General features: G+C 38.8%; 1 protein-coding gene across 1 annotated transcript in view; it reads right to left on the bottom strand.

Moving 5' to 3' along the window:
- Positions 1–17,399, bottom strand: part of KIF24 (kinesin family member 24) — a 78,644-nt gene that overhangs the window by 20,873 nt on the left and 40,372 nt on the right. The window contains exons 4-6 of the mRNA XM_045840509.1: positions 15,722–15,819; positions 11,909–12,124; positions 8,516–8,603 (exon numbers count right to left, since the gene is read on the bottom strand). Coding sequence (XP_045696465.1) covers positions 8,516–8,603; positions 11,909–12,124; positions 15,722–15,819 — 402 coding nt within the window. The remainder of the gene's footprint in view (positions 1–8,515; positions 8,604–11,908; positions 12,125–15,721; positions 15,820–17,399) is intronic.

Genomic DNA, 17,399 nt, shown 5'->3' on the forward strand with positions numbered 1-17,399 from the left:
AAAGAAAATATATACCTCTCATAATTCCAGAGTTAAGATTCTGGCGCATTTCTTCCTTGAGTTTCAGAGTTCTCACAATTTTTTTTTGTCTTTTATAAATGCCATGAAGAAACAAGAGAGATCTTTTAAATCTCCACAAATCGCTCTGGCCAAGATGGAGACATAGGTAGATACACTTTGCTTCCTCACACAACCAAAAGAAAGACAACAACCAATTTAAAAACAAAACAAAAAAACCCCCAGAACTACCAGAAGACAGACTGCATGTAAGTCTGACAACCAAGGAGTTAAAGAAGAAATATTCGTCCACACTGGTAGGAGGGGTGGAAACAGGAAGCTGGGGCAGAGAGGATACATGCAAGGCAGCAGCTGGAGGATCCCGCAGTCCCACATTCATGTGCAGATAAACCTGGAGGAACAACTGGGGAGTGAGACACACCACATAATCCAGGGTTCCAGCATGGGGAAAAAAAACCTCAAAACCTCTGACTGTAGCACAGTCTCACACCTAGCTGGTGTGGCTCAGTGGATTGAGTGTGGGCCTGTGAACCAAAGGGTCACCAGTTCAATTCCCAGTCAGGGCACATGCCTGGGTTGCGGGCCAGGTCCCCAACTGGGGGTGCACAAGAGACAACCACACATTGAGGAAAAAAACAACAACAAAACCTCTAGCTGTAAAAACCCATGGGTGATGGTGGGAGAAACACCCAGTCTCACAGGAGAGTCCGTTGGAGGGACCCACAGGATCCTAGACCATACACAAACCCATCCACCCAGGAGTCAGCACCAGAAGGGCCCAAATCATTGTGGGAAGTGAGAGAAGTGACTGAAAGCAGGGTGAAAGCCAAGCATGTGGCATTGTTCTTCCTCTGACCCCTTCCCCACATGCAGCCCCAAAACACGGAGAAGTGGGTTGATCTGCCCTGGTGAATACCTACGGCTCTGCCCCTTAAAATGTAATAGGTGCGCTGAGGCAAAGAAACATGGCCCAAATGAAAGAACAGATCAAAACTCCAGGAAAAGAACTAAGTGACGAGGAGATAGCCAACCTAGCTGATGCAGAGTTCAAAACACTGGTAGTCAGTATGCTCATAGATATGTCTGAGTACAGATGCAAAATAGAGGAAGAGGTAAAGTCTATGCCAAGTGAGATAAAGGAAAATATACAGGGAACCAACAGTGAAAAGAAGGAAACCAGGACTCAAATCAACCATTTGGAACAGAAGGAAGAAATAAACATTCAACTGGAACAGAATGAAGAAAGAAGAATTCAAAGAAATGAGGAGAAGCTTAGGAACCTCTGGGACAACTTTAAACATTCCAACTTCTGAGTCATAGGAGTGCCAGAAGGAAAAGAGCAAGAAATTGAAGACTTATTTGAAAAAATAATGAAGGAAAACTTGCCCAATCTGGTGAAGGAACTAGATATGCAAGTCCAGGAAGTTCAGAGAATCCCAAAGAAGTTGGATCCAAGGAGAAACACACCAAGACACATTACAATTAAATTACCCAAGATTAAAGATAAGGAGAGCAAGAGAAAGCAGCAAGAGAAAAGGAGACAGTTACCTACAAAGGAGTACCCATAAAACCATCAGCTGATTTCTCAAAAGAAACTTTACAAGCAAGAAGGTACTGGAAAGAAATATTCAGTCATTAAAGGCAAGGACCTACATCCCAGATTACATTACCCAGAAAAGCTCTCATTTAGAATGAAGGCACAGATAAAGTGCTTCCCAGAGAAGGTCAAGTTAAAGGAGATCACCATCACCAAACCCTTATTACATGAAATGTTAAAGGGACTTATGTAGGGGGAAAAAAGATGATCAAAACTATGAACAGTAAAATGACAACAAACTCACAACTATCAACAACTGAACCTAAAAAACAAAAACAAAACAAACTAAGCAAACAACTAGAACAGGCATAGAATCACAGAAATCAAGATCACATGAAGTGTTATCATCGAGGAGGGGGAGGGGAGAGAATGGAGGAAAAGGGGCAGGGAATAAGTAGTGTAATTAGTAGGTACAAAACAGACAGGGGGAGGTTAAGAATAGTATAGGAAACTGGGAAGCCAAAGAACTTATATGTATGACCCATGGACATGAAATAAGTGGGGGGAATGCTGGAGGGAGGGGGTGCAGGGCAGAGGGGAATAAAGGGGAGAAAAATAATGGGACAACTGCAATTGTATAATCAATAAAATATACTTAAAAAGAATAAATCTCCACATATGGCTAAGCAATATGCCTGATGGATAAGGAAGGGATCACACAGAAGTTAAGTGATTTATCCAAGGTCACATAGGTAGAATACAGTGAAGCTAAGGATAGAAGCCAGGTATCTTCTGCCACATGTGAGTAATGATGTTACTTCTGCTGAAATCTAGCGAGAGCTTTGAGAGGCATCAAGGCGATACCTGGTCAGGAACTGTGTACACTGACAGGAAGCTGAAAGGATGGCCTTATGGTAAAATTCACTCCAAGGGGACTCAAGAAAGACTGGTTTCTATGGTTCTGTTATAGAGTTTTGCACTTGGCTTTTCATTGCACCTTGTCTACCATGATGTACTAGGTAATTGTGAGTTTGTCTCAGAAAACCTAACATGCTGAGGCAAACTTTTATGACTATATGCCTTTTAGGGAAGGCATGAAGGAATTTCTGGTCTTTGTTCCAGTTTTCTCAGCTTCAGTAAAAGTCTAACATCACCATGACTTTCAGAAACCATGGAACAAAGCAGCTAAGCTCTGAGGAGTAAAAAAGGAGGTAGCTGTTAAGATGATCTGACAAACTTTTGTACATGACATACAACCCAAGTGTAGCAGTTATAAGAGATTGAAATCTTAAATTAGACTATCTGGGTTCACATTCCAGCTTTGGCATATGGTTGTGTGAACTTTTAAAAACAATTTTTTTTTTTACTTATTGATTTTAGAGAGAGGAAGGGAAGGGGAGGAAAAGAGTGGAAGGGAAAGAGGGAGAGAGAGGGAGAGAGAAAACATTGATTATTTGTTGTTCTACTTATTTATGAATTCACTGGTTCATTCTTGTATGTGCCATGACCTGGGATCAAACCAGAAACCCTGGCACGCGGTAGGGATGATGCTCTAACCAACTGGGCTACTAACCTGGCCAGGGCAGTTGTGTAAACTTTTGCAATGTGTGAACACTTGCAAATCACTTAAATTTTTAGAGTCTCCAGTTCTTATCTATAAAATAGTAGTCTCATAGGTTCCTTATGAGAATTAAAAAGATAATATATGTAAAGCATTTAGTTACCTAATTGGCAGAGTTTTCAATAAGTATTAATTTTTAAAAAGATACTAAAGAGCTAACATTTCCATGTAAACTTCCAAAAGTTAAACTATTTTTCACAAGTGTAAATCAATCAATTTCATGAGGAAATAGAGTTTTATAGCTCAACATGAAATTCCATGGGCTCCCCAGTGCAAGAAAGTAAAAAGAAAAAGAAAGAAGGAAAGGGGGGAGTGAGGGAGGGAAAAAGAGAATAAAGAGGAAAAAGAGCAAATTTATTTGGGTGAAATTAAAGTCTAGAAGTAGAGCCAGGTTAATGTCAACACCTTAAAAATCACTGGCCCGCCCCTTTTCTCTCACTACTGCCCCTCCTTCTCAAATTCCTTCTTCCATAACTAATGTCTACTGGGCAAGTTTCTAAATCTTGGTCCTTTATACAAAACATGCTTTGTGAGTAAAGTGGGGACCTGCTACAACAGAAAGTAGAGGCAATTGCTGAAATCTGTGGCATTGGGAAATATTCAGAGACTTATTAGTAAGAATCATAGATACGACAAACTGAGCAAGCACCATGGTAAGCATTTTATGTATGTTATCTCATTTCCTTCTCTATTATGAGACCCAGTCATCTACTATCATCCACAAATTTCAGGTTCAGAAAAGTAAAGGACATGATCAAGGATACACGGCACCGGGGTGCAGCACCATTTAGTTACAAAGCTTTAATCACTAAGCTTCCTGCACAAATATCAAAGAAGGGCTATGAGTATTTCAGTAAGATAGGCAATGTGTACAGATTAAGCCTCTATCACCGGTATATAACTGAGGCTTATTTAGAGGAAGCTCTTGCTATGTGGGTCTCTGCTACCAATTACAGCCAAGGAAATGATTTAAAAAAAAATAAAGCTGCCAGTTGTGAAGTAGGTAAAAAGTGGCCATATCTGAGTGAGCCTGAGGGTGATCTGTGGGGGTAATACTTGAAGATGATACCTGAGGGTGACACTTGAGCAAACACCTAGGTGATACCTGAGTGAGCATGAACAGTGACACCTGAGACATAGTGAGAGTGTGACATCTGAGTTAGCAAGTACTGTTGTTTCGAGTCAATAAATGTTTATGAGGGTAACTGTGTCAGGTATTCATAATTTATACCAACTTTCCACCTTGATCTCAGCTGGCTTCCTTCTTGTACAGCCTCATATGAACTACAGACTGAGAGTATCAATGGCAATAACATGTCGACTAACAAGAAACTTCTCTGCTTAGGAAACATACCTTAGGATAAAGCAGTGGCATAAACTCTTCCAGGGCGAGGTGTGATTTGACACCAGATTGCTCATTAGCATAGATATGACCCATAACAAAGAAAATGAGACTTTCTCTTAGTGTTTGCTGCTTTTCCATTGAGTTGGTGTAATCTCCAGGGACCAAGGCATCGTGACAACCAAATATCTTGAAACTCCCAGCCAAAACAACAAATAAATGGCTGGGGAAAGTGGGGCCGTGGGAATAGGTGTATGAGAAACAATTTCCTTACGACTTTGCAGTGGAGGGAGTCTTGGGCAGGTAAGAATGGCCACATTCTCAGGGGAGGCCCTTTAACACATCCCACACACTTTTGTTCTGCGCCTGCCTCTGTAATCCAAGGGGCTCTTGACTCTTAGAGTCCCTCTAAAGCAGTCATACTCAGGTTCTATGTTCAGGTTTTGGATCCCAGGACCCAGGGATCTAATAATCACACAAACATGAGGGTCTCATCCCTTAAACAAAAGTTACCTATTTGTCCCAGGAAAGAAAAACTGTGAGAAAAAGACAAATCAATGGAGGGCCACCCTGCCATTTCCTGCACCCAAGTCCATGGAGGGGTACATTGTAAAGCTGTTCTAAAGGCGAGTACGGTCAAGTACCCAGCCTGTCCTTCTAGCTTCCTCCCTTTGACTCCAGCCAGGTTGGTTGGATATACTAGAAGAATGACTATGATGGCTGCATGTGAGAATGAATTACCTGGGAAACTTTTAAAATAATACCCACCTTTATACACTGCTAGTAGGAATGTAAAAATGGTGCAGCCACTTGGGAAAACAGTTTGCTGTCCCTCAAAAAGTATGACCCAGCAATTCCATTCCTAGGCATATACTCAAGAAAACTGAAAACATATTTCTACACAAAAACTTGTACTTGGCCTTATTCATAATAGCCAAAAAGTGAAAACAACCTATATGTTTATCAATTGATGAATGAATAAATAAAATATATCCATACAGTAGAATATTATTTGTCCATAAAAAGGAAAGAAATACTGATACATGCTATGACATGGATTAACCTTGAAAATACTGTATTAAATGAAAGAAGCCAGAGACAAATTATTGCATACTGTATGATTCCATTGATATGATATGGCCAGAGTCGGCAAATCCATAGAGATAAAAATTAGTGGTTGCCAGGGACTGTGGGGCAGGAAAAATAAAGGAGTAACTGGCTAATAGTATGGGGTTTCATTTTGATGTGATGAAAATGTTCTGGAGTTAGATAGTGGTAATAGCTGTACAACTTTTTGAAAATAGAAAAAACAGCCCTGGCTGGTGTAGCTCAGTGGATTGAGCACAGACTGCGAACCAGGCATCGCAGGTTCGATTCCCAGTCAGGGCACATGCCTGGATTGCAGGCCATGACCCCCAGCAACCGCACATTGATGTTTCTCACTCTCTCTTTCTCCCTCCCTTCCCTGTCTAAAAAAATAAATAAGTAAGTAAATAAATAAATAAATAATTTTTTTAAAAAAGTACAAAAAACATCATTCAATTGTGTATTTTAAAAAGGCAAATATTATGGCATGTGGATAATATCTTAATAAGAAAATTACATTAAAAAACACTGAAGTGTATACTTTAAAAAGGTGAATTTTATGGTTGTGAACTATATTTCAACTTAAAATTGAATAATTTAATAAATTGAATAAATTAATTTTAAAATTAATAATACCCATATCTGAGTCTCCCTCTTGAAAGATTCTGACTTAAATGGCCTCACATGGAAATACAAAACAAACTGACAGTGATCAGATGGGAGGAGGGCGGGGGATAATGTGGGAAAGAAGGGGAAGGGGCAAGTCAAAGAACATGTATAGAGGACCCATTGGCACGGACAAAGGGGTTGGGATTGACTGTGGGACTGGGGGAGATGGTGTGTGGATGGGGCAGGGGAGAGCAACAGAGAAAAATGTGGGACAAATGCAACTGAACAACAATAAAAAAATACATGATAGAACTAGAAAGACAAGCCATAGAACAAGACAATATGCTTATGACACAGACAAAAACTGACAAAAGATTCATATCCACACTATACAAATCAGTAAAAGACAGACAACCCAAAATAGAGGAAAAGACCCAAACTGACATTCCCACTACTCACTTTTACCCAATTGAATCTAAAAATCAAAATAAATGAACAAGAAGAACAGAAATAGACTCATAGATACAGTGAACATTTCAACGATGCCAGTTGGAAGGGAGGTTCCAGGTATGGGTGACAAAGATGAAGGGATTTAGAAATGCAAATTGGGAGTTACAGAATAGTCATGGGAATGTAAAGTACAGCATAGGGAACATAGCCAATAATATTCTAATAACTATGTATGGTGTCAGGTGGGTATGAGGTTTTATTAGAATGATCACTTAGTAAGTTATATAATGTCTGATCACTGGGGTGTACACTTGAAACTGATTAAAATAAAGTTCACAGTAAAAAAGCTATTCAACTTTGTTTTTAATTTATGAAATGCAATTAAAGATAAAATTAAATAATTACAAATAGGCAAAAATTCAAAAGTCAAAGTGTTGGTGAAGATGAAGAACAAAGGATTGCTTGTGGGAGTGTGCACTGCTTTGGAAAGCAGTTGGCATCATCTAGTGAAGTGGGAGATACGCGTATCACAACTACAACCTAGAGAACTCATATGCTGCGCACTGAAATACACGTAAAGGACACTGACAGCCATACTGTTCAGAACAGCCCCAAATAGAAACAACCCAATTGTTCATTAACTTTGGAATGGTGAAATAAGCTGTACTATATTTGTATGATTGAATACTAACTACAAATAAAAATGAACAGAATTACAGCCATATGCAAAAACATAGATGGAACTCCAAAGCATAATGTTAAGCAAAAGAAGCAAGACACAAAAGAATACATACACTGTAATTCTATTCACACCAAGTTAAAAAACAAGTGAAACTAAGTTATATCTATGGATAACACATAGTTGGTTAAAACCGTAACAAAGAACAAGAAAGTAATTAGCATAAAGTCAGGAAAATAGGGGAGTATAATTTGGAAGTTGTACAGGGTTCTTGTGGGGTGCTGCAATGTTCTATTATTAATGTGGGTAGTTGATTATGAGTGTATTTGTTTCTTTATACCATACACATTTAGATTTTATGCATTTTTCTGTATAGTGTTATTTTTCACAATAAAAAAAAGGTTAAACCATCTTTTTTAAGTAAGGAAAAAAATTCTCCTGATGATCTAATGTAAACCAAGGTTGACATTAATTACATTAAAGGAAGGTTCACCAGAAGTATATTTGTACATAATTTAATAAATTTCCAAAGCAGAAAAAAATCTAAATATTCTAAACTATTAACAGTTGGTATCTCAGTGGAGAATGAGGAGTACTGTACAGCAAGTTAAAGAAGACTTTATTTTTCTATAATATATTTTTTAATCTTCAGATTTAATCATAAGTGTTACTCAGGTTAAGTGAGTAACTAATCATAAGTGTTATAACTTAATAAAATAAGATTTCAAAATACATTTGGAAGGAGACACAAAAATAACTAAAAAAAATTAGTTGCCTCAGGAAAAGGGAATGGGATATTTTCATTATACCTTCTGAATTTTTAACCCATGTGAAAGTATTACCTATAAAAATTTTAATTTAAATTAAGAATATTTCTCTCTAGCAGCTTTTCCAGAGCCAACTACCAGAGAAGTACACATTAGCAGCCTTTGAAACTGGCCTAACATCTTCTCAAGCATTAGGTTCTCCCACATGCTCTACTTCCCTCTACCATGTCATTGAGACAACCACCTTATAGAGAACCTATAAGGACTCACATTTATAAATGTGAAATGGTATGCTTGCCATTGCCCTTTGCCTAAATCTGAGTCCATTATACTTGTTAGGTAGCAAAACAAATTCTTTCCCTGTACTTAGGCTGCTATAGTGGTATAGTAAAGAAGGGAGAGTTACCTCTAAGAGGAGCTCCACACTATCCACCTGAAGCTCTTGCAGTCCCACGATCTGTACCACATGCTTGCTATCTTCTCTTGCAAAGAGCCTGCAGATGCAAGAACATGGTTGGTATGACAGAGCTGCTGCAATAGACTTTGTTCTTGCCTCCCCAGAAACCACTCCACTACTCCCCCATCATTTAGTAGTTTTGCCCTCTGGGTGGAATTCATGTGCACTCTCCCCAGCCATCCCCACATCTCCTGGCCCCCACCCAGGGTTTCAGGTGTGGTCCTTGATTGTTGTAAACAAATCAGCATCTTTGGCTATAATTAAAAGAATCAAAGTATAGGAGGGGAGGGGAACAACAACAACAACAAAAAGAATGCATGTATAACTCAAACCTATGCCAATCAGTGGATGGTGTATTCCTGGCTAGAGTGACTGGTTCAGGAGCAGATAGATATGGTATCTCTACCAGGTCCAACCAAAATCAAGTCTGAGTCTCTGGTTGTTAGGTACCTGGCTGTCAGGTGCACACATGCACGCTCGCTCTCTCTTGCTCTCTCTCTCTCTCTCTCTCTCTCTCTCTCTCTCTCTCTCTCTCTCTCTGGAAGTAAAAGCATGTGGCCCTGGGAGCAGCTTCAACCATTCAACATTCATAAAAAAGACAGTTCTGGAATGAAGCTAACACCATAGAAGGAAGAGTATAGATGCAAAGAAATTGGGTTCTTTTAACATCCCTGAGCTGCTACAGTAAAGGCACTAAGGTCTGACAGATCTCTAGGCTTTCTAGTTACATGAGCTAATGATTTTCTTCAATGCTTAAGCCAGTATAAGTGGGGTTTTATTTTACTTGCAACATAAGCAGTCCTGATATATCTTCTAAGAGAACAAGGAAGAGCTAGTGCTACAACTGAATGCCTCAGGCCTGCATGTAAAGTAGTAAGTGGTTATGGTCTACCATCATCATTAAACCAGACCCACCAAGGGGCATGTATTGAATCTGTTGAAGACTCTAAGGTTATTTTTCCCTCTTAATAAGATTAAGGTTAGAAATGAAATTGAATTTCATAAAAAAGGAAATGATACTCTCTCCAAAATTTTTTTTCTCAGCCTATGCTTCTACCAAGTTTTCAAATTTTTATAAGATTGAAGGAAAACAGTTCATGGATGCCTGTAACCATTCAGAAAACAACTCTATTGGAACAGTTAGGTTTATGGGATAAAAGATGGATCTAGCTTTCAGAACCCTCGTGCCATTCCTGAACATACTTCCCAGGCCCTATGCCACCCCAGAAAGGTTCCTGACAGACAGCCCAAAACATACTGCTAGGTTTTTAAATCCTATGAGCAAGATTTCTATCACTTTTTCTGCAAGGGTATAAGACAATTTATCCTCTACTTTTAAGACTTAATTTGAAGATCCTTAAACTCTGGTTTCTAATTTAAGATGTGGACTTTATATATATAAAAGTGTATATATATATATATACTTTTATATATATAATAAAATATAAAAATAAAAGCATATAAAATATACTTTTATCTATGTTTGTCAAAGCCCCACTATTATCATAAAAATATATTTTATTATAAAAACAACAGAATAAATCACAGCAGCTCTAAACAAACAAGAAAGTGTGGCCATCAGTGGATCAGGACATTTCAGAAGACTGATAAGGGGAGGAAACAAAGGGATACTAGCCAATTAACCAGAGATTAAAAAAAAAAACACCACAGGCCAAGACACTCACAAAGTAAGTCTGGGTCTTTCCTTCTGAGCCCTAGAGAAGCTTCAAACCAGGAATTAGTGTATTCCAATCCCTTTGGCTGTAATTAAAGAACGAAAATATACAAGGTAGTATACCTGGGTCATTCATTAAAGAATTACACTCATTACAGCAGAATAATCTGACTGTCCCTTCACACATAAAAAATGAACCACACACATAGTACAATGGTGGCTTTAATTTTCATGCCAACTGTTCTTTAAAGGAAGTGGCCATTCTGACTGGAAAGGACCCCTAGTAAGATTGTTGGGGTTGGAAGAGATGACATGATTAAGCTAACGTAAGGCTCCAAAACCAACACACAGAGGGTAACAAAGAAAGGCAACTCTTTGCCAAAGCAATCCCAGAGTGGCACCCTCCTTTATCTGGCACAACTGAACCCCTAAAACCTATATATTCTCTGAATTGTGGCATACCTAAAGGTCCCTTTTTGTTCAAGTCCACAGAATGATGGCTTGCCTCAACCCACCCAGTGGCCTCTCCAGTTATGATTCTCAATACTATAATGTCCCCCTTCAGTGGGGGCTGGCCTTATCACACTTTCTCTACTGAACTGGAGCTGCTCCTCCACGTCCACTCCCCATTCCAGTGCTTGCCTGGAGCTCACAGAACTTCATGTCCTCACTGATTTGGTTTTCCCAGACTTCTACCATGTGCAGCCTCTACTCACTCCTCTCCACCTGGGGGAGCTACTCCCAGCATGTTTCGTGTCTGGTTAATTCTGTTATGACAAACATTTACCCTTCCACCTCCCCTACTTCCTCTCTCCTCCCTATTTTCCCACTCAGCCAATACCTTCACAACTTCATTGCCTCCTACTAAGTGATCTGTTTCAACCTAAATACTTTGTGCTATAAAAACACAATAGGGATTTAGAATCAGAGTTACTGAATGCATTTCTAAATTATTATATTATATTGTAAAGGCAACAGTTTAAGCCTTATAAGAGTTAAAAGTCTAATGTGAAGTAAAGAGATTTTCTTCTCATTCAACTGACTTAAGAAAACCATCATGAAGCCCATCCTAAGATTGAGGGGGGAAAAAAAACAAGACAAAGTAGGAAACATTATTTATAGTTCTTCCAATGTAATAATAGGTTAAAAGAATATGAAGAGATTTAAGTATATGTTGGTTTCCTGACCTCCTGAAATTAGACCTTTTTCATAGACCAAAATAAAAGGGATCATCTTTTCATTTTAAAGACTTCATTCATTCACCTTCAGAGAGAGAGGAAGTGGGAGAGATAGAGAGGGAGAGAAACATCAATCAGCTGCTTGCTGTGTGTACACAAATGGGGACCTGGCCCACAACCCAGGCATGTGCCCTGACAGGGAATCAAACCAGTGACCTTTCGGTTTGCAGGCCAGTACTCAATCCACTGAGCCACACCAGCCATGGTTAAAAGGAATAATATTTGGATAAACATTAGACTATTGATCACTTGAAAGGCTAATTTAAATCTTTCTGTAGCTGAAATGACAGTTTCAAAAATATGTATCTGATTCAGAAGACTCTCATTTCACAAAATGGTATTAATGTCTCATTAAATCCCATGATTCAGTGGGACTCTGGCTTAAAATAATGATGAACAGATTCACAGTTTCCCACTCATATCCAGTACCTTTTTCTTCTATTTAGGAGGTCATAAAGCTGTCCACAGTAGATTTCATAGAAGCTGATCCACACAAAGAGGTGCCTTCTTGACTGGGACACTTGTAGTTGCCTGAAGATATCTTTGGCAGCCAGAGCATACAGTCCTGGGTTCTGTTGAGTGCCTATCATGGTGTAGGTCTTTCCAGCACCTGTCTGTCCATATGCAAAGCAAGTGGCATTGCCTCTGAGGGAAGAATAATTTGTATTACTTATACATAACAGAAATGCTAACCTACCCATAGATTTCTTTTTAATCCTCACCCAAAGACATGCTTATTGATTTTTACAGAGAGGGGGTGGGAGGGAGAGGGAGAGAAGCATCAATTGGTTGCCTCTCATACACGCCCTGACAGGAGACTGAACCTGCAATCTGTGCCCTGACTTTTTGGTTTACAGAACAATGCTCTAACCAATTGAGCCATACACATGAGAACTCTACCCATAGATTTTTAATGACAAAAGTCAGGTTGAAAAAGAATCTTTGACACAATTCAGCTATAAACATATAATCCTTTTAAGAAGAGAGCTTTACATTATTAAAACATGGGAAGAGGAAATACATTCTCAAAGCAGTACATGAGTTTTCTGACAGAAATTTTTTATGGAACTGGCAAGGCCATGAGACAACTCTGAAAGATAAGGAGACAAGGACTCCTACTAGATCACAGGTGGCAAACACAAGGCCCGAGGGCTGAATCCAGCCCTCCACCTTGTTTTAACCAGCCCGGGACCTTGTTTCTACCTGGTGGCAGCGCCGAGCTCTCACCTAACTATTAAGGAGCAGTTACATTACACAATCCTAAAATTACATTGAGCTCTTGGAAGGCAGCTGTGCGGCCCCTGGTGAAAATGGGTTTGACACCCCTGTCCTAGATGCTTCAGAGGATCCCAGAGAAGACGATTTAGTGTTAATCTAGAAAGACAAGTCTGCTGAAAGAATAGGGAATGAAATACAATAAATAATAGATCATGTGATAAACATGATGATAGTGACCACTCGTATAAATATTAAGGAAGTTTAGACAGGTGAAAACAATGTAAGCAAATTATTTGAGGAAGGACTCACAGAAGGGCTTCTCTCAGGGTCTCAGTTTTCACTCTTATCGATAAATTGCTAGGTTACTTCTAAGATCCTTTCTAGCCCTGATATTCTGTGATTCTAAGTGAGAATCACTATTCCTGCATGTGGCTAAATGTGCACACACACCCTGTATGAGTGTAAAGAACCACAGAAGAGGTGGAGAGTTAAAAGATCAACCTACCATCACAGTATGTTGTTTTTTTAAGATTTTATTTATTTATTTTTAGAAAAAGGGGAAGTGAGGGAGGAAGAGGAGAGAAACACCAATGTGTGAGAGATACATAATCAATTGCCTCTTTCATGCCCTCAGCTGGGGACCTGGCCTACAACCCAGGCATGTGCTCTGACTGGGAATTGAACTGGCAACCTTTTGGTTCTCTAGCTGACACTCAATCCACTGAGCTACCCCAGCTAGGGCCAATCACAGTATGTTTTAAGAGGAGTTGCAAGTCCAAATTACCTGAGCATTATGGGATCCGACCATGTATAAGAGTACTAAGTAGAAAGTGAACATGATGTTAGGTAGTAAGTAATTACAGACTCTTGAACAGGAATCACATGGATTAATGATGACAGTAGCTACTTTTTAAGAAAAAAATATGTATGGACATGGTGGGTAGGGAGAGGCCGGAAGTGGGTAGAGAGAGATGAACACAACAAATGGGAACTGAAGCCAGAAAAGAAGGAATGATATGACAAGAGAAAAAGAACCATGGAAGTGTGAGAATCAAGAGATGGAAGCTAATCAGATTTCAACTGCTTGAAGCACAGAGCAGTTACTTCTTATCTTTTAAACCATGGCTCCCAGGCCCTAGTCAGGTAGCTCAGTTGGTTAGAGTGTTGTCATGATATGCCAAGGTTTGTGGAGTTGGCAGTTTTAGTATCTGGTCAGAGCACATACAAGAAGCAACCAATGAATGCATAAATAAGTGAAACAAGAAACAGGTCTTTCTCTCTTGTATCTCTCCCTCTCTCTCCAAAAACAATAAATAAACTTAAAACAACAACAACAACAACAAGAGTGGGGCTGAGTGTAGGCTGTGAACCAAAGGGTCACTGGTTTGATTCCCAGTCAGGGCACATGCCTGGGTTGTAGGCCAGGTCCCCAGTAGGAGGCATGAGAGAAACAACCACACACTGATGTTTCTCTTCCTCTCTTTCTCCCTCCCTTCCCCTCTCTAAAAATAAAAATTATTTAAAAAAACCCCACAATAAGATACAGTCCCATACCCATTAGATTGGCTAAAATAAAAAAGGCTGACAATGCCAAATATGGTTGAGGATACAGAGCTGGAATTCTCATACATTGATTGCTGTTGGAAGAATGGAGTAATGCATGGAAAACTGACATTTTCTTATAAACCTATCTATCCTATGAGTCATCAATTCCATTTCTAGGTTTTTATCCAAGATAAATGAAAACATGCCCACAAAATTCTTATATAAAAATGTTTACACAGCTTTATTCATAGTAGTCTAGAAATGGAAACACCCCAAATGTAAATCAATAGGAGAATGGATAAACAATTTATGGTATATTCATAGAAGGGAATATTGCCCAGCAATAAAAATAATGGGTACATGCAACAACATGTATTAACACAAAACAAAACAAAACAAAAACATTATGTTAAATAAAAAAGCCAATCATAAAAGAATATATATCATAGTGATTCTATTACTAATCTATAGTGACAGAAAGCAAGTCAGTGGTTATGTAAGACCTGGGGGTGACAGTAAGAAATTAACTAAAAAGGGACATAAGAGAACTTCTGGGGTAGTGAAAATGTTCTATATGTTGTTCCAGGTATTGGTTAGCTGGATGTATACAACTATCAAAACTCATTAAACCTGAATACTTCTTATGATCTGTGTATCTTATTGCATGTAAATTATACCTCAGTTTTTTAACACTATAAAAGTTATTTTAAAAAATAAAAATCAAAATACTTGGAATCAGCAACTCTAGTAGATTGTTTGGCATACATGCCTACATTTTAAATATACAACAGAAGCCTCTACTACCTTTTCTGTGCCATTTAGTGTTTATTAAGTATAAATAATTATTTCAAAATTTAATCTTTTTTAATTTATTGATTTGAGAGAGAGAGAAATACTGCTTTGTTGTTCCATTTATTTACGCATTCATTGGTTGTTTCTTGTATGTGTCCTGAATGGGGATCAAATCCACAGCATTGGGGTATCTGGAGAATGCACTAACCAACTGAGCTAGCCAGTCAGGGCCTATTTCAAAATTTAAAAAATACATTTATGAAAGGTAGATAAGTGATAGTCACTTATCTATTCTACTCAAAGGAGAAAATTAATGAAGCCATAGCCAGAATGCATAACTCCTAGTATCAAAAGTTCAAACTAACTACAACCACTTAAACCTTTCTATTCTGAGAACATTGATGAAATTATATTGTTGTCAGCTTAAATTTTTCCACTAAGCACAAGCTAATCAATATCATCAGTGTAAAAGGAAATTTTGCTGAAAGTTCCTAAATTCTTGGCAAATTCTACAAATAGAGACACTGAATTTTTCAGAAGAGACTAATTTAAATTCCTAAGATCAAAACACAAATTCATGTTTAATTCAAAAGAACTAAAAACAGCATAGGTAATATTTATTTTAAAAATATGATTTATGGAAAATAAAAAATAAAGAGCAAAAGCAGCAAAAAATTACTATCATACCCATTGAAAATATGCTGAATGAGTGGGTGAGTAGTCTTCATGTATACATCCTGATTGGTACATAACTCATCAAAGACTTCATCAAAATAAAAGACATGCTGTAAAAGAAATTTGGCTTTTATAAAGACATTTTTTTCACCACTATTCCAGTTAACACATGATAAAAGTACACATTTTTAACTAATAGTAACTGAGTATGATAAACTTATAATAAGCAAAAAAAACAACCACCTGTCAAATGACAAACCTGTCAAAACAACAATCTGTCAACCTTCTTCTACTGAGATCTCTGTCTGACCTGTTCTTATAATGTAAAAACTAAGGCACACAATTTTCATTCTCTCTTAAATGAAGTAAACTGATGAGTACAAGAGGAAGCCAACACTCCTTAGGTCCAAGAAAGAAACTGATTCTATGGAGATTATCCTCAGAGCCCAGCTATGACTAACATGACATAGGGGGGAATTCTGGAGGAAGACCTCCATTCCATAAGTTGCACAGCTTAACTTTTAATTTCATAAACATTTATTGTCATTGACTTTTTAAAAAATGTTTATAAGAGCTTAATTTAGCCAGACTTCCAGTCAAGATGGAGGCACAGGTAAACATGCTTTGCCTCCTCACACAACTACAGCAAAAATTACAACTAGGCTATAAAACAAGCATCACCCAGATTCATCAGAAAATTGAACTGTATGGAAGTACAGCAACCAAGTATTTAAAGAAGCCACATTTATCCAGACAGGTAGGAGGGGCGGAGAAATATAGAGAGGCATGGAGAGGTGGAGAGGCATAGAGAGACATGGAGAGGCAGGGACATGTAATGGGCAGTCCTACATTCATGTGCAGTGGATAAAAATTGGGAGGGATACCTCTGGAGCAAGGGATCCTAGCTCCAGGCCAGACCACATAGCCCAGAGTTTCAGCACCAGGAAGATAAGTCCCCATAACTTATGGCTGTAAAAACCAGTGGGGGTTGGGGCAGTGGAAGAAACTGCAGGATTCTCAGGAGACTCCTCTTAAAGTGCCCACAGTGTTCTTAGGACTTATGCACACCCACTCCCCCTGGGACTCAGCACAGGGGCAACAGCTTGAGGGGCGCTAGAGGCATACAGAGAGAAACTAAAGTGACAGCAACAGGGCAAGTGCTAGGAGACAGCTTCTTCCTGGGCAAACTCCAGAGGTCAGGCAGCAGCATTGCCCCCTCTCCAACCCCTCTCCCCCCACAAAGAGCCATAGAGCCACAGAGCAGTGACAAAGGTTGCCCTGCCCTGGCGATGACCTAAGGCTACACCCCATCCAACTTACAGGTGTGCATTTCTACAATAGGCCACACTACTAAGATAGGGAGTCAAAGCAGCTCTACCTAATACGCAGAAATAAATATTGGGAGGCTGCCAAATTGAAAAGACAAAGAAATATGAAAGAACAGAAACAAAACTCCAGAAAAAAGAACTAAATGAAATGGAGATGAGCAACCTATTAGATGCAGAGTTCAAATCACTGGTTATCAGGATGCTCAAAGAACTCATTAGGTACTACAACAGCATAAAAAAGACCCAGGCAGAAGCGCAGATTACATTAAGTGAAATAAAGAAAAATCTAGAGGGAACCAACAGTGGGGGGATGAAGCTGAGAATGAAATCAACAATTCGCAACATAAGGAAGAAATAAGCAT

This window comes from Phyllostomus hastatus, unplaced genomic scaffold (genome assembly GCF_019186645.2).
Source record: "Phyllostomus hastatus isolate PE091 unplaced genomic scaffold, TTU_PhHast_1.1 phas_contig_34, whole genome shotgun sequence".
Classification (NCBI taxonomy): domain Eukaryota; kingdom Metazoa; phylum Chordata; class Mammalia; order Chiroptera; family Phyllostomidae; genus Phyllostomus; species Phyllostomus hastatus.